This window comes from Lepisosteus oculatus, chromosome 28, assembly GCF_040954835.1.
Source record: "Lepisosteus oculatus isolate fLepOcu1 chromosome 28, fLepOcu1.hap2, whole genome shotgun sequence".
NCBI classification, from domain to species: Eukaryota; Metazoa; Chordata; class Actinopteri; order Semionotiformes; family Lepisosteidae; genus Lepisosteus; species Lepisosteus oculatus.
The window spans coordinates 7,835,536-7,858,765 of NC_090723.1; the positions used below are offsets into that span (position 1 = coordinate 7,835,536).

Genomic DNA, 23,230 nt, shown 5'->3' on the forward strand with positions numbered 1-23,230 from the left:
AATATTTTTCCTTTAGAAGATCTCTGTCTTCCCCCCAAAAATCATTTATTTTTCTTCCTTTGTAAAAGCATAGGGATTACTCATAACTATCTTTTCACCTTCAAGACTCCCTTGTGAATGTCTTTAATGTCCTTGAAAGTTCCTAATATTATTTATATTGTAGAGTAACCTACAATAAACCTATAATAGATAATACAGATAAATGTTGTGATTTTCATTTCTGTACTGCATCCTCCACAAATAAATATTGCCTTACCATTAAATACTATCCTTTGACCTACAACCCCCACTCAAGACCACTTTCATAATGGCTTTAGTTCAAAACAATATGCTAGTCAAACAGGCCGAGGTGAAACACTGACATGTGGCTCCGGTGTCATCAAATCACACATACATTGAGCGTGCCTGCCATCTAATGGAACATTTGTGCAATGACGGCGAGAAACGTCACCAGCAGACTGTGTCGTTATTTTAATTTATGCAGCCATGCAAGACACCACACACTGGCATAGTCACAGAGAGAACAACGTGACACGAGCTGCAAAGAAACGTTCAGAACACTTACAAAGATTAATTGCAATAGTGATTATTCAGAAATCCGTTATTTCCATTTAGGGTTATTTAATTCTACTTGCTGTAATTATTAATATGGTGTGCATGAAATGTAAGTAAAACAATGATAACACGTGTATTCAATACATGCAAATAATTGAACTATTTTGTGTTTCATTGCATTATAACAGATTCCTGCATCTCTCTTGCTTCTATTTTATGTTCCACCTGTCGATATAAGCTGTCAGTCTGCCTGATAATAATAATCATCATGTAATAAACTGTTTTATATAGCGCCTTTAAAGGCGGCTTCTCAAAGCCTACATGCAGATTGCAGGCAGGAGCACATTGCAGAGCCCCTCAGCTTTGGGCATGTCTCAAACTTGCTCTGTGACCCTTGAATGCCAAAGCAGAGCTGTAGCTTCCAAACCCTAGTGTCTTCCTCATTCATAAAAACAAACTCAGCTTAGGGATGTTGTCTCCAAGGCCTCTGGATTCACAACAAATTGGGGGTCCAGATCTTGGGTGGCGAGGTACTGTTAATCAAGGTACTTCCCACTGATTGCTACAGCATAATACCCAGGTGCACAAATGGGTACCAAAGTAATTTGCGATGAATAAAACACACCCATCCATTTTCAAAGCACTTCTTCAAATTCACGGTCGCAGAGCTGGTGGAGCCCTATCCTAGCAAGCACTGGGCACAAGGCAGGACACACCCTGGAGAGGACACCAGGCCATCACAGGGCACACAGACACAAACACACGCTCGCACCAGCGCCAGTTTTCCCAGAACGTTTTACGGACTGTGGGAGGGAACTGGAACACCCAGAAAAAAAAACCTACAGGAATACAGGGAGAACATGCAAACACCGCGGAGACAGCACTCCAGGTCTGGAATTGACCTGGGCCACAACACTGCAAGCCAGCAATGCTACCCCAGAAATAAAACCGTCAACCGAATAATAAAGAGTTGTTCTAATACCTTTAAATTGCACAGAAGTCCACAACATGTAAAACCTCGAATGAATAAGGCAGGTAAATAACCTAGAAAACTAAAACAGTAATTCTGGGCACATGCAATATTTGGTGACACATACAGTATGTCCGTTTTTCTGATTTATATGTTTTTGACGATGGGCATTCCTTTGCTATACAGAACGGGAAAGCAAAATCCTTCCACGGCCGATAATACAGAATGAGTAAGCATTACCATATAGGACCAAGGAAAATCCTATTTCTTTCTTATTTCTTAACGCACACCGATAAGCAATACTCGCTATCGTATTTTAGGTGGTATTTAAAACAACACGACACATGCCACAATATAAACATGAGTAAATGCGCTTATTTAGGAAGATTTTTCTTTTAAATAGAAGATGACAGCTCAAAAGCAGCCCCCAAACCCCTCCTCTCTTCCTCATTCACTCGGCTCTCTAGCGCCCCCTCCCCCTAGAGGGCTCCAAGCGAACTGCAGCGCTCGATCGATTGGTCAGTGACTGACTGCAGCTGGAGAGACAATAACACTGTCTGCCACACAGGTAAGTAAAGCTATATTTCTGGCCATTAGCGAAACTGAAATCTGCACGGTTTCAGTCATAACTTTCATTAAGAGACGCGGCTTTGCAGCGGGGCCACTGTCAGCTGTCTAGGTTGGGTAATTTTGTCACGATTTAAAACCGGCGTTCGTGCCTGTCATGTCAGTATAATATTTTTCCGTTGGGTGGGAGAGGTTGGGCCTGTGTAGCTCTATGCATGACAGCTTACACCAGCACGAACTGGGAAATTTCACATGCTCCTCTGGAAAATAAAGGTGGGTAATGTGGCATCTCGCGTTTTTATTTTCGATTTGACCAGTTCGACGAATGCTCGGGCCGTGGTTAAAAGCTTGCACGTCTAAAACAATTGCGTTATAGCTTGTCACCCGCCGAAAAGGCCAGCCCGGCGCTTTCTGTCGCTGAAATGAGATTTTCGGATGCTGACACAATGCATACAAATTCTTTAAAGTGTCTCTTCTGGGCATTTCGCGCTACAGGGCTGACCCGTAAGCTCGCGAATACGGGGAGCGATGCGCCCTGTCATGCCGAGACGTTTAAAAAGACGTTTGGCTCCGTTCCCCCCCCCACCACCCCACCTCTGCAACCTCCAGCGGTTAATTTCTATTCAATTGCGATTACATTTAAATTGATTTGCATGTTTCGCAAAACAAGATGCCCCGCGTGGAAGGCGCTTGCACACAAAGGCGGGCTTTCTAGCGTGTGGAAAGGAGGAAGAAAAGCGGAACCTTCCTCCGTGTTTGGCGGCAACAAACAATAAAATGCATGCGTGTGTTGGAACGCGCTTCTCCGGCGGTTCTGGAGCTTTCTCTGGTTTCGCTCTGCACGAACGCGACGTTCCCCGCGTGGAGAAATGCCAGGCGGTTGATGCCGGTAGAGCCGCCACGGCGCTTAGCGGCTTTGTGCAGAGAGAGAGAGAGGGGTGTCGGCGTTTTCCTTCGACACGCAGTGGAAAGGGACAGTTTTTTCTCTCCCTTCTGCTATCCGCGCCCAGTGGTGCTGATGCGGGCTGCAGCCGGAGCGCCCGCGCTGCCCTGCTGCTGGGTGTGTGACAGCACCGTGCCATCGCCCCGGGAGTGTCAGATCAGATCAGAGGGGTAAAAAAAAAACCCCAGAAAGGCGCATTCTTTACATGCATAAGCCTGGGGTGTAAAAAAAAACTGCATTTAGGTAGGTTTGCTCTACATCATCTACCTAGTGGAGAATCTGCTCGCCGCGCCTGGCGTGGTCAACCTGCAGCAGAGATGAATAACAGAAATGACTTTCTTCGGCGGTATTCTTGCCTTGTCAGAACAGCCACTGCGGTAACGTCGCTACAATTGAGTGGTGGGGTAACCTGCTGCATTGTAACAGCACCGGAGCACTTTAGGCAGGAGAGCACACGCACCACAGGCACCTTGCAGGCGAATAACGACACGGGCTTTATCTGGTATTTTTAACGGCAGTTAAGCGAAATAGTGGCGATCCTAAGGTGAATTCTTATCGAATTTCCTTGGTGGGTGAGCAGAGCGTTATTGTGCTGTAAAAACCCCAAATCGACTCTCCACGGCAGTTCTGGTATTTGTAGTTTAAAGGATAAATGTGCTGTACTGGTGGTATTTCTATTGATTTGGATTGTCAATGGCTGCTGCATGCTTTCGCTGAGATCTTTGTCTTGCCGATTTCATGGCTCCGGACACACCTTTCTCAACCGCCCCCCCCTCTTTCGGGGTCTTAAAGGGGACCTGTTGTAAGACGCCGCCGGCCTAATGCTCTCGGGCTGAAGGCGAGCTCTGTGGCGAGCGGAAGCGCTTGGGAAATCGACAGACAAAGGATTCTCTCGCCTTGTCGAGTCTGCCGAGGGCGAAGCATATTTACTGAGCAGGGCCAACTGTGCGGGTGAACGCAGAGCGCTATGACTTCTTGCAGAAAGACCCTCCCCCCACCCTCCACCATCACCTTCTTCCCACAGAAATTACACACCTTCTGGAAAAACTCAGCAGCCACTCCTCGGATAACCGAAGCGCACGTTAGGAAACGTAAGAACAAAGAGAAAAAAATGTACTAAGCCAAAAATGCGTTCCTTGATTTTATGCCCGTCTTGTGTCCTGGTGGAATAAATAGAGTAGGCAAATTTGGCTTGTCTGACTAGCTGAATAAAGTACCGAAGGCAGTGCTTTTGTTACCTCTGATTTATAATCTTATTCGTTTAAAGCGCTGTCTGTTACAATGGTCGCTTTAGTAAGATATGAGCTGACTGCTCTATTTCTTACTGAAATTGTTTCATTCAATCTTAACGGAGCGGTTTTAGCCCACTGGGTGAGGTCGTCTCCTCAGCCGGTGTTCTGCTCTGCTGTTCCACGTTCATATGAAATGCATATTTCAAAGCTTACACGGATTGGTTGATGTGATTCTCTCTGGGAAGGTACAAGTCCTGGTTCAACATTTTGGTTCCCTTCTGTCTAGGAAATTGTAACATTGAAGTAAGGGCATGTAGTGAGGGAGAAAAGCAATTACTATAAACTTTATCATAGTGCCTTTAAAAGCGTTTTACAGAAGCTGTCTTGCTGAGAAATTGTCATGTCTGCCGGTGGATTTTGAGAAAAAAAATGTTAATTAAATGACAACATAGTACTTTGCTCCAAATGCAATTTCTTTGCCTGCTGTAGAGAGAACGCCCTGGCGGACGAGCCCTCTTCTGCCTTGTCATGAACAATACCCATCAAGCACATACATGCAGGGGTTGTTACAGGGGTCTGCAGTCAGTACAGAGAAACTGTTAAAATGAGCTGTTGGGCTAGCTCTGATCTGGGACTCAGCAGAGCTGCTGAGGGAAGCTCTCCAATTTAATTGAAGCGGACTTAAAGAACCCCAAGTTCATTAAGATGACCAATTAAGGAGCTCTCTTAAACAAGCTACGCAACCCAGTGGACTAAGGCAGCCAAGCCACATTCCTTAGTATGGAGTACAGTAGAATAATTACATCTGAAGTGAGTCTGCTAGTGATTGCTGTATGTCTGGCTTTAATCAAAAGGAGTGATTTGGTTTTCAAATGCATTAGTATCTTTGTTCTACAACTGCCTGTGGCCACTAGAATACATGTAGCAGTGGAATAAGGTGATAATGAGGGCTTTCCTGAAGTAATGTAATTTTTTTAAGCATTCTTAACTTTTCACATAACTGTGCCTTTAATTCAGTAGTACTGTATGGAATACCACTGAGTATTGTTTTAGCATCCTGTCTGTAGCAAGGAATACATTATTTTTATAACATGTCGGTTTCTGTTCTATTAAGCACTAGCTTAATAATAAGTTTAAACAGTATATTTTTAAAGGAAGGCTGGTGCTGCAGTGAGCAATGTGTTGGTCTGTAACTGATTTGGATGAAGACCAAGCCAGTGCAACCTGTCGGAGTTTACAGGCGCAATTCTTCATTGCATAAAATACATTTTACATGTGAACAATTGAGATACAGATCCTTTAATCACTTTAATCAGCTGCATACTGCTGTTAAGTGGTACATAATGGACCGTCTTGTTCTCTAAACTGTACAAGAGTGTTTCAAGGCAAGCTGATTACTTTTTAAGGACAAGCTTATGTAGAGTCCACGGCCCATGTCCATTGTAATAAGCCCAGAAATGCTAATCGAAGAAACAGGCTGTATTAGAGATGGACGTCCCAGTGTGACACAGAATTCGGCAGCAGTGGGCTGTTCTCAGACGAGAGAAGCTTTTCAAACCACAGTCGCTGGAAACTCCGAAGCTCACACCTGTTTCTGTTGACATGGAAGAACCCTAGACTGACAAACGGCTTCTATTCCAGATGCAGAGACCACTCCCTGTACTCTCAGCCTTGCTGTTTCTGTGCTTAGATGCTTTCATGTATTGTTGTTTTTTTTGCACGCATAGTAAATGCGTACTTCCTCGGGAAAATGGCAGAAATGCTGGATTTTTTAAATTGACATCATTGTTGAAGTACAAATGAGGTCAGTAAAAAAAAAACAGACAGCAGCCTACTTTAAGCTGCAAGTTCAGTGCTCCTCTAGGTACAAAACTGTGAATCAAGAATAATGATCGATAACTTGTATCTTTGCATAAGGCTCGCATTTGGGAAATTTTGAACCTGATCTATCAGCCGTATTCTAGGAGTTGAACTACTAGAGTTATGATCACTCTATAAGGTGCACTTTCCGAGAAGCAGAATAAAGGAAAAAAATACCCCCTCCCAAATTGATGATCTTTTCCCAATCGTTTTGCTTTTTTGTCACTCGGTTTTTAACCAGCGAGCAAAGCGAACGACTCGCACGGACGTCGCGCAAGACATCAGACCTGCGGGAAATGCGGAAGGAAGACGTTCCGTATCAGGCAGTCCCCGAGACTGTCTGTCAGTTTGGGTGGGCGAAGAAGGCCGGCGCTTTGAAAACGCTGGCGTTTGCAATAATAATCGATGGCCCGCGTTGAAGCCGAGTTTGCAGATTGCATGGTAAATTAATTGCAAATGGCCAGAAAGCTGCAGAGGAAATGGGAAGCAGCAGGATTGTATTGCGCACAGCGCTGGAGTAACATACAGATACAGCAGTTCACCACATTACTGTTCCTACTGTTCTGTACTTAAAAACCCAGCATTCTAGCGCAGGGTAGGCAATAACCACAGCTTTTATGATTATACCCTAGAGAGGCATTATGCATGGGTTGTGTTTAAACAGAATCTCAAACACAGCAATTATGTCTTTAGGAAGAAGCCACCTAAGCTTGGCATCCTAAGCTTTTATTTTATTTATAACTAAAGGCCCCTTTCTTAAAATCTCCAAGCTCTTTGTGCTGCTCCGCTTGGCAGAAGCTTTTCTGGATTTTTAAACAACAGCCAGTACTTCAGTCTTCCAAAGGGAGAAAGGCCAGCACTGGGTTTGCAGCATGATGAACATGTAGAAGGAATTTTAAAAACCAGTCCTGCTGTGGAACCGGTCCATTTTCCCACTAGGACAGTTGTAAGTCACGTGGGTCACATCACGAATTGAGTGCAGGACCCACGAACCCTCCTGCCAGATGGTCCGTGTTTTTTTGTTTTTTACGGTCCTCCAAAACTGAACTGGGATGGTTTCCTTATTGATTTTCAGTGTCTGAGCTCTGTCTGCGAATCCTTCCTCCACTCTCTGGGTCAGCAGTGCTATCGCATGAGATCAGTCGTCTCAGTGGTGTGAACAGAGCAAGGCAGGGTGTGCATCGCTCATAACTGAGCCACACTCCAATCGGGAATCTGGGATCGGAGTCCTCACGAAGCATCTGGAAAAGATTTGAGGGCAGTTGTACCTTCACCAGTGTAGTGGCAATTCTCCAGCTAGGAGGCTGAGGGCCTGGTTCTTTGGCAGGGCATTCTGACATTCCTAAAGTTGCAGGTTTTCACGTTTAGCTAAGATCACATGCCTCGCTTGTTATTTTGAGATGTTGCGTATTACTGTAGCTTCATCTGTTAGTATTCACTCCCTTTCATGTGCTTTAATCATGGCCGAGAAGCTGTTTGGTCCGACTTTAACCTTTAGTGGCTCAAGTGGCCCGAAATGTGTTTGATTTACAGCACAGGCGAGTGGCATGTGCCCAGTAAATGAAGTTCAGAACTTTTTTAGCTACACATTTTCTCAGTAGGATAATTTAAGATGTACATAGAGATTGTGGCCTCGAAACGTATCAGATAAGCTTTTCACTGAGGGATCAAGCTTTATCTGGTGCAAGAGAGAGGCCTAAGACTTAGTCCGACCATTTCTGAGTCACTCACATTTAAAAGGGAATTTCCAAACTCAAAGACTTATGAGTCCTTGGAGGATACTTACAGTATAGGCCTTTTCGAAAGTATTAATGTTTTTCAAACAATTACAAAACCAAACGTGCTCGTTTGTACTTGAGCAAAAAGTCATCTAATGGTTCCATAGTGTGGTTTTCTGAAGAGATATTCCTTTTATTATGTACAGTTTTCCATTACAGTCTGAACATTCCTGTTGGTACCCATGCTGAATTTGCATGAAGAGTATGGTATGCATGCTCTGTATATTTCCAGTGAGGACTGAGGTGATGACATCATGTTGTATTCTACTTGAACAGGGAAAACTAGGCCAGAGACACAGTGCTAGTCAGTCATAAGGGGATCAGAAATGAAGTTACTGAATGTCTATGGTATTGCATATTCCTAAGGTACTAGATGCTTTCCAACCTTTGTTGCATTGCATGTTTTCTTAATTTTAGTGCTGCATGTATGCCGATTAAAAAGCTGTGTGCTCCTTTAATGCAGTTTACTGTATTGTACCTGTTTCATATGCAGGAGTAACTTTGTTGTAGTGCCAGCTTCTTTGTGTGCATATTCAGATCTTTAAAGGTCCTGGTTTTTGATGCATTAATGTGCCACCACCCAGAAAAGGCCCATCTGCAAGTGCAGCTGTCCCGTACTGACAGCCTGGGCTCTGTGGTGTTCGACTGGGTGAGCAATGAGAGTGTGAAACTCTCAGAACCAGTGGGTTCTGAGCCCAAGATGATGGGGGAGGATTATTTATATTAACCTCGGATGTCAGATTTTGTTCTCGACCGTTCTGAAACACACCACACTTGCTCTGCCTGCAAGTCTTAAAAGGCGCACTTCGGTAGATCTGACTTCAGAGAAATGGAAGCAGCAGAAGCATGATTGATTGACTGCAGTGGCAAAACAGGTACCCCTTGCTGTCAGCATGTCTCCTTTGCCTTTTAGTGAACGAGAGCTCAAGAAGTGCCAGTGCAAACCTAAGAATTCTTAATTTTGCTTATTCTTATCATGCCAGAAGCTGCTTAGAAGAATTAATCAGGACTTTTAGAAATTTAATCCTCACGTGGCCTGAGATAAAAAAATATATATAATTAGACCCTGTGAAGCATTAATGTGGACAAAACATGGTACTGTAACACCTTTACTTACAGAAGAACGGGGCTGAGTTGGAGTTAATGTCCATCCTGTTCATACAGTTGTGAAAGGAAATGGGAAATCTATAACCACAAATAGATACTTTTTGGAAAGAACGTTCCTTGGAATTTTGATGTCCAAGGAACACCAGCCTATTGACTGCAGTGATTAGAAGTAGAGATCATGTTCAAATCAGGAAAGGAGATGGCCAGTTGCTATGGCCTTTGGGTGTCAACGCAGTTTCAGATATCAGATTTGAAAGGTTGTATTTGATCAAATATGATAGCCGAATGAGTGATCCCAGAGCTAATTATATTAGAGATCACCTAGGGGTATATGGAGGTAAAGCAGTGTACTTTACTCATTTTAACCACAGTAAGTAACAGGATCAGCATGTTTCCTGAACATTGCAGTGCAGTTCTTACGCTATAGAACTTCATAGCTCTTGGAAGACAAAGAACCTCCTCTGCACTATAGATTTTGATCAGAGCGATTCTTTACCCAAAAGGTTGTGGGAGTAGGGAACAGGCTTCTTGAAGCGGTCACCCTGACGTCTTTCGAGAAACATCTGGGTGAGATCCTAGCTTCAATAAGTTACTAACCAAATTGGGCTAGATGAGGGTGATGTCTTCTCGTTTGTAATTTTTCTATTATGTCAGCAACAAGTGCACTTAATTTTATTGATGATAAAAGTGACTGCCTATTTAATAACTGTCTTGATGATAGACCCCCCCCCCTCCACTGCAGTGGCCAGTTGCAGGCCCAGTTCTGTGTTTCCATTTTGTAGATGCAAGAAAACCTGGTCAAACAAGAAGCCACTATTGTGTACTGGCTCTGTAATTTGCAGCTGGGAGATGGAATTGTGTCCTTCTGACTTAATCTGGATCAGTGTCAGAATTTTCAAAGTGCCAAGAAACTACAGCTTAGCAGGCTTGTGTGAATGTGAGGGCTGAGCCACACAAAGGGCATCAATTCACATCATTAGGGGAAGGAGCCAGCGGTAATGTCGTGTAAATGGATATTTCTGTTCACTTGTTGTAGTTGGAAAACCCCCATCCATTCCCTGTGCTGCAGGTTTGGGCACTTAAAGGGTTAAAGAAACGGTTCCAGTGTTAGGAACCCCTCCTCCTGTCTCCCCCTGCTGTCCAGCCTCTTGGGTGGTTACATCATCTGCGCTATGCACTGACAGTTGTTTCAAATCTCTTCAGCGTTTCCAGTCCTCATCTGCTGCAAACCACACTGAGCTTTCGCTATCAGAATAACGTTCAGCTCTGCAGTGGAAAGCCAGGCTGCGCAGTATCAGCTCTTTTCTTGTACTGTAGGCTTCCGTGTTTGTTTTTGGAATGAGAGAAGAAGGGTTTGGGGTGGGCTTTGGGCGCAGAGTCGTCTGAAACCAGTACTTAACAGTGAGTCGTTTCTTGTTTTTCTGCTGCTGCTGTTGTTGTCTGTTTCACCTCTGTCTTGGACTGCGTGGTGGAGAGAGTGCATTTGGCTCCAATCCTCTGCTGTTTTCCCAGCAGCCGGAGAGCTAACAAGTCTTGGCTCTGGCGGATCCCGTCTCCGCCCTGGGAACGGGGACACGGTGCGTTTTCGGTTTCTCTAAACTGGTTGTGAACAAGGAGGATGCTCTCCAGCTCTAGTGTCTGATATCCCCCTGGCAGTCCCTTTGCCCTGTTACTCTGCCTGTGCCAGCTCCTTTGTTCCCCACTGGCACTGATGAAACAGGATGGTTTTAATTGCCTGCTCTCTGTCTTGCAGCGGTTGAGCTCAGCATGGGCTACGTGCATGCATTAGGAAACAAAATCCTGAAGCACAAACTCGGCTGATACCAGCTGCCACAATTACTGTACATGCAGGGTTTTCGATGGCCATAAATCTGAACCTGTTGATGAAAGTGTGCTTTTCTGACTGGAAACCTGCTGGGTTACTGTCCTTCTTATTGTCTTAATGTGATGTATCCTGATACCTCCTGTGCACAAAGTATCATGTGCACAAGAAGGAAGAGCTTTATTGGAAATGTTTCCTGGAAAAGTTTGGTTTAGTTCTGTTTGGATTGGTATGACCCCAGTGTTAGACAAAGACTGGGCAGGTTAAAGTGAAGAGCTCTGACGTGGGGATAAAATGGTAAATGCATAAAGGGGCATCCTGGGATGTATTTTTAAGGGTTTTGTGCTTCAGTGTGGAGAAGACTGTCAGTTTCATGGACGTTGAAGTGCTGTCCTGCAGGATAATTAGACAGTCTTACTATTTTTGAAGTATTCAGTTCAATACGGTGTTAGGATCCATTCAGTAGTAATTAGGACTCTAGATGCTTAACTGAAAGCTTTTGAGTTCAGGTTCACTCTTACAGACTCTGCTGTTGCACCCTTGAACACAGGACTTTATCCCAGTTGCTCGAGTCTGCCCAGCTGTACAGATGGGTGTCAGTATTGCTGGCTTTAACCTTGCGGTGGAGTAGAATCTCATCCAGGTGGTTGTCCTGGCGAGTCTCTCTGCTCACATATGCTTGTTTCGATTTGTATACAGTGTGCAATCATATTGTTGCCACATCTTAAAGAAGTGGTGAATTCACAACAAAACACTACACCTGTGAATGGGACATCCTGTCACCACTGCAGAGAAGACAGCGGTATTAGATGTCCAGATCCTGGGATCTGGCTGACTCCAGAAACTGAATGTGTTTGTTCCTTCTGAGTTTACAGATGCAGTAGTGACCTGCAGAGTCAGGGTAAATCCTGGACGCTTACACCAAACCGCTGAATCTAGTGTTTTTTGCTTGTAGCGTCTGAGAGAGTCAGCAGGTTTAATAATCCGAACCAAGGCCAGGCTATCATGCAGAGTCTTTCAGTATTTATCTTGCATTTTTTCGATAATTTTCTCACTGGCACTCAGACCAACAGATCAGGAGCCGAGTCCAAATTCCGAAGAGCTGCGCTCAAGGATTGGAATTGATATGTTGAGCCTACTTTGTATTTTTACCTCGGCTTAATAGCTCTAGCAAGGATGAATGCCAGCTGATATTTTTAAGTTGCCTTACCTTACTCAGCAGTCAAGTGTCATTTGTCTATATAAATCTCAGAGCAAAATCTACATTACTGTTAGGGATGTAATGAATGAGCTGTAGCAGACAGAGCTTTGTCACTTCACTCCATTTTACTTTTAACAGGACTTATGAAGGCTGTTTCTTGAAGTGTTAATCACCATGCTTTTTTAATCTCCATTGAAACCACCCTTCATCATTGAGTGCCCGTGTACACAAGAGAGCACTCTTCAGTAAACTCAGTGGAGGGCAGCCTAGGGCCTAGAATACCACACCTCTGGCTCAAATCAAAGACTTTGGTCCTCGAAGTGAAAAAAAAACAAAGGGAAGGAGACCCCAGATTTATAGGGGTATAAACCCAGTTAAATATGAATCAGATCCTCAGATATCTGAACTTGTGGCTTCTCTGCAGCTGTATGTAGCAACTAACATGCTTGACAGTTTCCAGACTGTGCTCTGAAGATTTTGAGGAATTTGCAACCCTTGGGCACAGACAGACAATTAGTGTGTCGCCGACTTTATCACAATGCTGTATCCAAGCAAGGCTAATACTAAGCTAATAATCTTCATTTTGCTGCCAGTGGTCTTAGCGTCCATGTGCGAGCTTGAATACTCTGTGACCTTACCATAAGGACACGTGCTTTCTTTGTCTGCATTCAAAACCACATGCTAATAAGACGGCATGTATTGGCAAGGCAGTGGTGTTTTAGAAGGCTGATTTGAGTTAGCCTTTAAAAGAAAACAAAATGTGTAGCCCAACCCACAGAGATACACGACAATTATATTCCAGCTCAAATTCAGGAAGTTAGAAAGTGACCCCTGTCCAAGAAAACTCGAGTGGTTGGATCTGGTTTTGGCAGAATCGGGGACAGACACTCTTTCCACAGCTGTAATCAGGAAAGTTCGGGCAGAGTGACAGGTTTTTTCCTGGTACAGCTGCTCACAGCCTTTGTCGTCCCAGTATTTGTTTTCTGGAACAGCCCTTTTCAAGCACATTTATGCAACATATGGGTTACACCAATGGTTTTCAGTCCTACTCCTGGAGGAATGCAGGAACGCTGGCTTCTGCTTTTTGTCCCATTTGAGTTCTTCATCGCTTGCTAATTTACACTATTTCAATTTTATGTTTGAGGCTTTTTTTTTTCCCTAAATGTGCCTTCAGCTCTGAAAAAGTGGAACGAGAGTTGTAGCTGGTATGAACCCTGTGCTCATTAGTGAAATGCAGGACTGCACTCATTCAGCTGAAGTAAAACCAGTGAGAATTGGAGCTGTCTGATAAGTGCGTCATTAGCACCTGTCTGTCCATCGGTTGATGACGAGCTGTTTCGTCAGGTGAGAAGACGACTGTATAAAGGTGTTCATCACACAGAGTGTGAAATACAATGAGGCACTTTAGGGTAGTTTGAAACCGAGGACTAGTAAGCAAAACATTATTATAAAGAAGGCTAATAGCAAACATAAAACAATATTGTGTAGCGCTGGTTGTCTTCCTACATTTCCTGAAGACAGAGCACATCTTCATTGTGTGGTAGGGTCGACAGTGCTCTGCTGACACCAAGTGCAGACAGAATTACCCCACTCTTCCACCCCTGAGCACTTTTCTCAGCGCACTGCAATAATCATAATAATCAGAATAATAACTTTAGTCCATGCTGAAAAGAGAAGAAAGAAAATACAACCTTTCAGCCGTGGAACCTTAAAGTTGTGTTTTCTTTCTTCTCTTTTCAGCCTGGAATAAACCTGTTACTAGTTCCTTTGCAGCCTACGCATGCTGACATAGCGCCCCACCTGAACTACTAATAATAATGATGATGAGAATCTAGAAAATGCTGCAACACTGTGTTAAGTGCAGTAGAAATATGTATGGACACTCCACTCAAAGCGCTTTACAGGCAATGGGGACTCTTCTCCACCACCACCAGTGTGCAGCCCCACCTGGATGATGCGACAGCAGCCAGAGTGCGCCAGTACACTGCCCACACTCCCCCAGCTCTCAGTGGGGAGGAGAGCAGATTGATGAAGCCAGATCAGAGATGGGAATTAGCAGGAGGCCATGATTGCTAAAGGCCAATGGGAAATTTGGGTTAGAATGCTGGGGTAACACTCCTACTCTTTTCGAGAAACCTGCTGGGCTTCAGTGGGCTGCCAGCTGTGAGCTGCAGGGAATCAGGAAAACCTGCTGGATTTTGAGGTTCGGATGAGCGCGGGAAAGGGACCAGGCGTCTCCTCGCAGTGGTGGAGCAAGCCGGGAGCCACATTCCTCCGGTGGCCAAGCCGCCTCTTGCTGTCACTGCTGGATGGCGGTGACATTTGACCTCGTGAGTTTGTGTCGTCTGGCAGCTCTGTCCGTGAGAAGCAGGAAATGAGCTGTTCTGGCCACCTGCTGTCCAGCTCATTTGTTTTCAGGCCAGTTCCATTAGCACTAGGTGGGGGGGACGGGACTGTGGGGTCATCCTTGGCTCTGTGGGTCACCTCCGGGCAGGCCAGCAGCACCCCTGATGAACTGTAATAAAATAATGTATCTGGAAGCACTTCTTCTTCTGAGGTGCTGTACCAAAGCACACACAGGTGTTACAGATTGTGGATTTGGTGCCAATAGATTGGACAGGGAGTTTAGAATTTAATTTACCGATGTTTCTGCTTTTGACTGGGAGCCCAGACAAACAGTCTTCTGGCACAGAACATGAATTTCCCCTCTGTTTTCTCGGGAGCACAGCTGGAAGTGCGTCGGTGTCGAACGTTGTGCCCACAGGTTGACATGCCAGGTGGTGTGCTGTGGGAGCAACGTTCCCTTTCCTCCGGGAACGAGCTGCAGCGCGTGGGGTTCAGGCCGTCTGGGAGTGTTCAGGGTCCGGGGGCGCCTCTCCAGGGGTACAGTACTCTTTCTGTTTGCTTGTCTTCTCCTGTCTGGCTCGTTCAGTGTGTGCTGCACTCATGTTACTGCCATTTTTAAAGCTTTTCTTTGTGCTGAGAAATCGGCACTCATCATGTGCTTGACTTGTCAAAGCAGCAAGAATGGACAAAGAAACTGCCAGCGAATGGATGCATAATTTCTCTTTCTTTAGACCTCAGACAGACATGCAGTTTTGTTCCATTTAATGAAGTTTTATTCCCCTGGCAGACTGATTACGGAATGTGGAGGAACAGTGTGACAAAGAAATCTTTGTCTTTCTTAAATTTAAATTTTCATTTTCAAAATGGAACCTAAAAGTTGCTCCAAAGTTCAAGGCTCCCCTTTCTGCTTTGAGGTGCACTTAAACATCTCACTTGAGGCTGTTGATCGAAGCGCTGGTAATTATGGAGATCTGGGATTACAATCAGCACCTTCTTGTCTTAATTGGCTGAGTTACTGTTTGACTAAATAATGCATGAGCTGGCTGCTGTACCCAGGCTGAGCATTGTGATGAATTGGGCAGGAGATCTCCAGAGGAGCCCTGAGCAAGATGAACTGTAATCATTGTGATCCACCCATTCTGGTGTTGTTCTGGTCAGTGATTGTACAGTTCTAAAAACATGCTCTAACATCCTTTGAAGGCAAATCAGAGGATATTTCAATAAGACCTATTAATAATAATAATAATACTAATACGCCTCAGCTTTTACATAGAATGCCATGGGTTCTTTCATGACAAAGTAGTTGCAACCTCATTTGCAACCGCAGCCTCATTAGGTCTCATCCCTAGGGCAGCACCTTTTAAAGCACAGTTCACCAGTCACCATACTGTTCCACCTGTAGTGTGCCCCCTGCTGGTCCACGAGTGTCATCTCACTGGTGTCTCAAACTGAAACTACGCTGCTTTCGACACGCGACACGGTTTTTTGGGACGCAACTGGAAATCTGGTCGAGTCCCTGCATTGGGAATTTTTAAAGAGAGTGAAATCCTTCAGTGGCAGAAGTTGCGTTCTGCCGTCAAGCTCGACGTGTGCCGTCTTGCCTCAGGCGTGACTGATGGAGGCTGGCACTGGAGGGCGGGACCCACTGTGACTCCTAGATAAGGGGCTAGCTTGGCTTATTTGGATGCGTGCAGGAACAGATAAAGAGCGCAAGGCACTTAAAACTGGCTCAGTAGTCCACAGCTAGATGACTGGGGTGTCACGCCAAGTTCTTTCATCCATAGGCAGTGAAGGGTCTCAAAACTACAGACACTGGCCGCAGCAGGACTTTACTCAAGGTACAGTGCCGATGTTGTTCTGATTATTATCATTGCTTCTGTTGTTTTCTTACAATAAGGACCTAGAGACGTGACCTGCTCTTTGAAATTAATTCTCTGTATATCACCGACTGTTGTAAAGGAGAGCTCTGAAGAAACCGTAGCCAGCATTGATTTTATATACAGTACTTTTGCAGATGGCGCCTTGGCATTTGAACAACTTGGTTGGAATTGCATGTTGACGCTTAAGAATTGGGCTAGTTCTGGAAGCATTTCACATCTGCTGAGACCTGAATGGTGAGATCTAGGCCCTGTGCCCCAAGGAGAGTCCATATTAGATCATTCGAGCATTAGAATCGATGCGCCCCCAGTATACTCACAGCTGGCATCTGGCCTTTTCCTGCTTTGACCAAAAGTTTCGTTTCTCTTGTTAGTTTTGCTCTTGCCTCTATACGCACGGCCATCACTGAGGCCCCACAAGGAAAAGTAGTACTAGACATAAGTGCAGTGCAGCCACTTTTTTTAACCAAATAAATGTTTTTTCCGGTTTTGAAAGCTGGGGAGGAAGTGGATTTTGTGGAAAATGCGTTGGCCTCTATCAAAGCGTTCTTTAAAAAGCATTTTATTACCCATTCTTTAATTCTGTAAAAATTCATGAGTCATTTTTTCGTAGCTTACCAAAATTACGGAGAGCACAGAAGATCTGAGATCGTTGGCAGGCTGGCCCGTTCAGTGCTCTGAATGGGTATGTCAGACAACATTAATGGGAGCAAAAAGGAAAATCCGAAATCCACAGGACTAAAATAAGTAGATATAAGTAATAAAATAAATAGAAATAAGTAACTCCTGTTCGCAAATCCTCTTTCAAATAAACGCTAGACTTGTAACCCATCTATGACCACATAAGATAAGTAATGCAAACGTATTGATTAGCAAATGTACTGTATTTGCTCACTTCCTTCCTGCAGATCTTTGTGTGATGCGTTTTTTTTTTGCTTTTTCCAGTAACACATCTGATGTACTCATTACCATTTCCCCTGTCTCATAGCATCAAAGGTCTAATTAAACAGGGCTATTTTTATCAAGTTATTTTAATTCAGTAGATGTCTTCTCCAGGCTTCCTGGGTGTCTTGCTAACTTACATTAAACTAAAATCTTAAACTGAAATGGCCAGCAAGGTAGATTATTTCAGGGTTTGGAACAGCATTTCAGCCAATATTTTAGAGTATGTAGTGCACTACCTACAAGTTCCCAGTATAACCTGGTGAGCTTATGCTCTTGATCTCTGGTCTTGTTGCCACAGTCAGTTATTCATGTCACTGGTATCAACAGGAAGGGAGGAAGTGCTGTGGAGCTGAGGGCTCTTGTCTGACAGCCAGTCCTCTGCTTCGCTCAGCAAGGGCGGGTGAAAGAAAAAATAAACAGGATGCACTTGTCATGAAATGACACTGAAAAAAAACTAACACTTCTCTTTAGAAAGCACTGTGGGAAATCCCTTTGGCTGGACAAGAATTAGCTGTCAAAACGGTCTATCTTTCACTGTTGAACTCTGGATATTTCAAGAAATGTTTGCAGTGCCTGAAGAACATAAGATTACAATGTGCAATGTCTTTGAGTACTGTAATTCTTTTGCATATCTTCAGCTTGTGTTACAAATAAATCCTGTCCTACATTCACAAAACGTTTCTTAGTACCTGCCTTTAAAACTGAAATATTTTACATTTACATATTAGGTGCAGTTTAATTAAAAATGCAACATGAACTCTCATATTGCAGTAAAATGCAATATCAACAGGGCACTTTCTAGAGGAAGGAGCAGAGCTGTGCCAGGTTGCAGAACAGACTTGCAAGCAGGGCTATTTTTGCTGTGGTCCTGTAACTCAAAGCTATACGTTTCAAGTATAAATAGCTAACTTTTAGTTAGGGATGTATCTGTTTACATTCTGCTTGTGTTTGCTTCTTTGTAGGTGAGAGTGTCAGTAGAGTCACAGCTTCCTGTGTCCTGAATAATTAATTGTTGTTCTCTTTCTTTTATACAGAGAAATATAATACTGATTTGATTCAGTGATTCAGTGCACAGCACCCAGTTTTAGGCAACACAAGTGCTACTAGAATGCGTTTTAAAAGTGTATGATTGCCAGAGTCAAAGAGATAATAACAGATGATAGATTTCCCACTTCAATCTCGATGAATTCTCCAATTTACAATTCGATAGCTTGGTTAGATCCGATCGAATGTGTGAGAGGGATGAAATATGTAGAGTGTGTAGATGAGGAGGAGGCTGGGACGCGAAAGAGATATGTGAAAAGAAATCCTGGCTGCGAGACTTTAAATACGCAGGTCAACGTTTGCAAAATTAGGACCCAACCATCCTCCCAAACTTGTGTTATTAATGCCATTTGATTGACAGGGAAGCGCATCTGTTTACGAAGCGTTTTTCAGGACCCTATGCAGAGGATAGAATCCGGGAGGGAGCGGAACAGACACAGGGAGGAGACGGCGAGGAACTGGGCAGGCTGACGAACAGGGGGGCTTGACGACGGTGCACTGGTGCTCGGGGGGCGTGACCATGGCAAACAAGTCCGAGGGAGTCCGGGGGGAGGGGGGGGACATCCGGGGCGAAGTCCAAAACTGGGAAATCCAGACGAGACGAAAACAAAACACAGTTAAAAACCGGAACGGGATCCGGTGCAGGGAGAGGGAATAAAAATGGGGATAACGGGACCAGGTGCTCTGAGCCCCGGACTCAGCTGGGTCAGGACGCCGATAGGAGGCCTCTGCCCTCAAGCCGTGGACGTAGGGGGACTTGGTCGTAGGCGGGCCCCCGGCGTCCATCTTCCCACGCAGAGCCCAGAATAGAGGGAGCGTCTGGACGAGAGAAGCCACCTCGTCTTTGGTTTCTCTGCTGTCTGCATTTGGCTTTCCTGATTGGGCGTTGCGTTTGTACGAGGACAGTGCGGTCAGTGTCCAGGAGCAACGCAGGCTGCCGTGCTGCCTTTAGAGAGTGACCTATGATGTAAAGAGGCAGAACAATGCCAGGCCTGTCTTACTGTGGAGGCAACAATGACATTACCAGCTTTTAAGTGCTGCAAATATAGCTGAAATAGTTGCAAAGTCTCCTGCTATTCTTTGATTGCATGTGTGGGCCGTTTGGCCTTCAATGGAGTATTTTTTTCATGCTGTTCAGGGTCAGTTTGGTGAATGAATGCGAAGCGACATGTTGTAGGAGTTTCAAGTCTCCCAGCCATGACGTGAATCTGTTTCTGAGATGGAGATCTGGAGTGCTGAAACAGTATGTTAACACTGATTGCAATGCTTTTAGACATGGAAGATGGCATACTCTAGGGTCATAAGGATTATATAAAATACTTATAATAGTGTAGGAAGGAACCAGCTGAAGTTAATACCACATTAAAAGGTCATATAACTCAATTTTCACTTTTCAGTGTGGTTTTGAATTCAGTTGGATGCATTGTAGTTTGTTTGCTGACACAACTCATGACTTGTGTGTTAAATCCTCCCTCATTAATAGCTCAAACCCTTTCAGATTCCAGGTGATAATCTCGGGACAGGCCGCAACTGTTTTCATAGCAATTCCAGGGGACCTGCAATGCTTTTTTACATTTCGGTGTTAGAAAGAATCAGCTTCGAGTGCATTTCAAACCACGATGAGAGTAAAACGTACACAGTAACTTTTAAAACCTCCGATTTGCATCCCAAAATTGACAAAATATCCAGGTACGCGCAGCAATTCTGCGATTCAGAACGAGGCAACAAAACATCCGGTGACGTGTTGCAACCTTATTACATTGTAAAGAAGCAGGCTTGCGATTACATCTCTTTTAATCCAATAGAAATACTGCTCTCGACTTTGAGACGGGTTTGCCAACAGATACTACTTGTAAACTCTGCCTGCAGATCACGCTGGAACATTTCTGCAGTGAAATGTCTGCTGCACAACCTGTAATTCAACCTGTACTTATCCACTTGTACCTCTCATTACTTTAGTCATTACAAGGACTAGTGAGCAGGAAGGGCCGCATCGTCTGTGGTGAGACCAGGGGTTTAAGACAACATGGCGACTTTCAGAACTTTCATAAAGATCATGATTTTGTGCTTAATTTGGAATTTGTAAAAAAAATTTCGATACCATCAATTAATTTAATTTGCTTCTGAGATTTAACAACCAAACTGAGAAATTGGGGCTCAAGATTGAGTACCGCCAATTTTAAAACCCAAGATAAAAGATGATACTTACCTCTAAAAGAAGGTGGCAAGTAAATGACCAGGTCAGCATGAGACAAAAACATCGCAGTGCCCTCGGCAGTGATTGCTGGCCTGACATTTCCCCTGTGTTCTTTCCAGCCTGAACTTGTGTCACTATGGCTCAGCAGCAACAAGACTTCACAATGAACTCCTCTGTCCCCGAGGCCCAGGCGGTGCAGTACAGCTCTGGGGATACCATGGCGACGGCCTCTGACCTGGACACGAAAGACTCCCTGCACCAGGAAGTGAAGGAGAACGGGATGCCAGCGGCCGTGCACGTGGTCCCTGGGGATGGTCCGATGAAAGGTGAGTGGGGACTCGGGTTCAGCTTTGGTGAAGACCCGGCGGTCATGGTTTTTGTCATGCAGAGGTAGTCTTGTTGATTAAGATGCCAGCCCTGTCCCCTGATGAAGGCCCCAAAACAGTGAAGAACCCCTTTCTGATCTATTGCTGAGGCTTTTTTTATTTTTAAAGGTTGCTGTGTGGAAAAACCACCAGTGTTCAATACTTTATTCCTAGTAAGAAGCCCACCGAGAGAGACCTAGAAATGTATAGGCAATGTATCTCTCCTAACCCTACAACATCTGGGTGTGCAAACAGTTTCACTTCCCATCTTCATCTTGCAGCTTATAATTTAATCTTTTCGCTACAATCTTTTAGGTGTAACACTTAACACTGACTCTGTTTGGTTTCTTCGCCTTCATTTGCACTTTGTCAAGCACCGCGGGACGCCGCCTCCATGTGATGTGTGCTCTAAAGAATAGTTGATGGTGATCCTGAAGTGCTAATTGGTTTCAAAACGCAACACTCCGTCGAGCAATTAATTCAGTTGACTTACCCGATAAGCAAAGGTTGGGGGAACAAGCTGCCTAGCCAAGTTTCTTTCAAGAAACAGCTAGAGGAGATCCTCAGATCAACCAGTGGGACTACCTACCCAACATGGGTAGTCAGCCAAGTCAAAAAAAAAAAGTTGTACCGTCAGAAAAGGAACCAGATAAGTACAGGTTTAATAAGGGAAACCAAACCAGAAAGTGCAAACAGAGAATCCACAGGACCGAACAAACCTCAACCAACAACTACTACACCATCTAGGCCAGGTTATATATTGTAAGCCCCACACCTGGTCCTCTTGATGGACCGGTGAACCTCCATCTAAAGGGATGGTTCCACAAGATGGTGGAACAGACAGGCACAAGATAACATTGTGGATTCACAACAGGTAGCATAACAAGATATATCAATTCATGTAATACAGAAATAACACAGCAAAACATACTGAAAACAATCTGTATACAAATGTCCTGGTCTAGCACAGCCCTTCGTCACAATTGCTTACTACCAAACAGGCTAACCTCTCTCGTTTCTAACCATTGTGCTCTGAATTTCATGGAAGGTCTCTGATAGCAGCGTGCTTTGATGTTAATGCTGGGGCAAACGGGACTGCCTTCAGATCTTTGTTTTTAAGTATTTTGCAGCGAAAGCATTTTGTGAATCTACATGATGAATGTGACTGCTGTTAAAGACAATGAAGACAGCCTCCAACTGGCCTTTCTTTCAAACCAGAGTCAGAGTTGTGCGTGGTAGATCATTTCAGGAATAATCGGTTGGGTTTCGGGGGGGGGGAGGGGGTGAACAGGACATTTTGGAAGAGTTGTCAAAACAGCTGGCAGACGTCCTGTGTTCCTTTTATTTGAATAAAACTGGAAACGTTTTATAAACTAAACCAGCGTGCTCTCCTTTGGTTTTTCTGCTGGCAGAAATAAATGCTTGACTGAGCTTCAGTCCCTAAGAGCAGCAGTAATCTGCTGTACAGTAATCTGAGCATCTGGGTCATTTCCTCAAAGCCCTGCATTTTGACAGGGAGTCCTAATTGTGAGATTGCACCCATCGATTCCTGAAAACAATCGCCACATGCTTACAGCAATTCACAGTTTGTGAGTATTTAAATGTCTGGTCAGAGCAATGATTTTCAGTCTTATTCATGTTCTTAATCAAGACATTCTTGTTTTACAAAAACAAGGGGCAAAGCACAAGAGCTGTGAAACAGCTTTAAAACATATATCTAAGAGGCCATCTGAATGTACCAGTGTACCATCTGCTCTCTCTTGGTGGAGCATCATAATTATATTTCAGTATAGGGCTCTACTGTAATTCTGCAATATTGGAAATTGTGTTACAAGTGTTAATATTAGCCAAATAATTAATATTTCTACTATAGTTTGTACCAGTGTACCATGTTGCTCATAAAACGGCAGCAAGTTTCCTATAGAAATTCCTAGCGTGTTAGGCATTTGTGCCAGATCATTCCGATTTATGTAGCACCAAAAATGTTGGAATGTGGTTTATACTGTTGGAACTGTGCCTAGCAATTTTTCTGCTGGCAGACTTTGCCAGGATGTGTGTTGGTTTTGTGTGAATGCAGCAGTACAGTGCTTGATGTTTTTTCTACATTCTGATTTCATAATAAAATAATATAGCTGGACTGGGTGAATGAAAGCAAGTATAGAAGAAGAGACTCGTTTTTTTATATATTTACAGTCCAGGTAGGGACTCATTTCAGCCATGTTAACATCACAGTGGCAACAAGAAATGAGGAGCATTTTTCTTCCTTAAGAATTTCCATCTTCTATGGGAAAGAAATAAACTTACGCTTGCTTACAATTAACACAGAGGAGTGTAACTTGCCAAAAATGATTCTGCAATGCTGTCAATTGAACTAGGCAAAACAAAAGATTATTTTCTAAGACATAGGATATCATCAAGAAA

At 44.1% G+C, this 23,230-nt stretch overlaps 1 protein-coding gene across 14 annotated transcripts in view; it reads left to right on the forward strand.

The window, feature by feature from the left end:
• The first annotated feature begins 1,987 nt into the window (after positions 1-1,987).
• Positions 1,988-23,230, forward strand: part of maptb (microtubule-associated protein tau b) — a 60,322-nt gene continuing 39,079 nt past the window's right edge. For 10 of the 14 annotated variants that reach the window (XM_015362203.2, XM_015362211.2, XM_015362213.2 and 7 more), the window contains exons 1-2: positions 1,988-2,093; positions 20,564-20,770. In XM_015362203.2, the coding sequence (XP_015217689.2) occupies positions 20,581-20,770 (190 nt within the window). In that variant the 5' untranslated portion in view covers positions 1,988-2,093; positions 20,564-20,580. Of the gene's footprint in view, positions 2,094-2,194; positions 2,366-10,220; positions 10,414-10,565; positions 10,590-16,109; positions 16,220-20,563; positions 20,771-23,230 lie in introns of those variants that run through there. The other 4 variants (XM_015362205.2, XM_069185646.1, XM_015362207.2 and 1 more) reach the window with 4 other exon arrangements.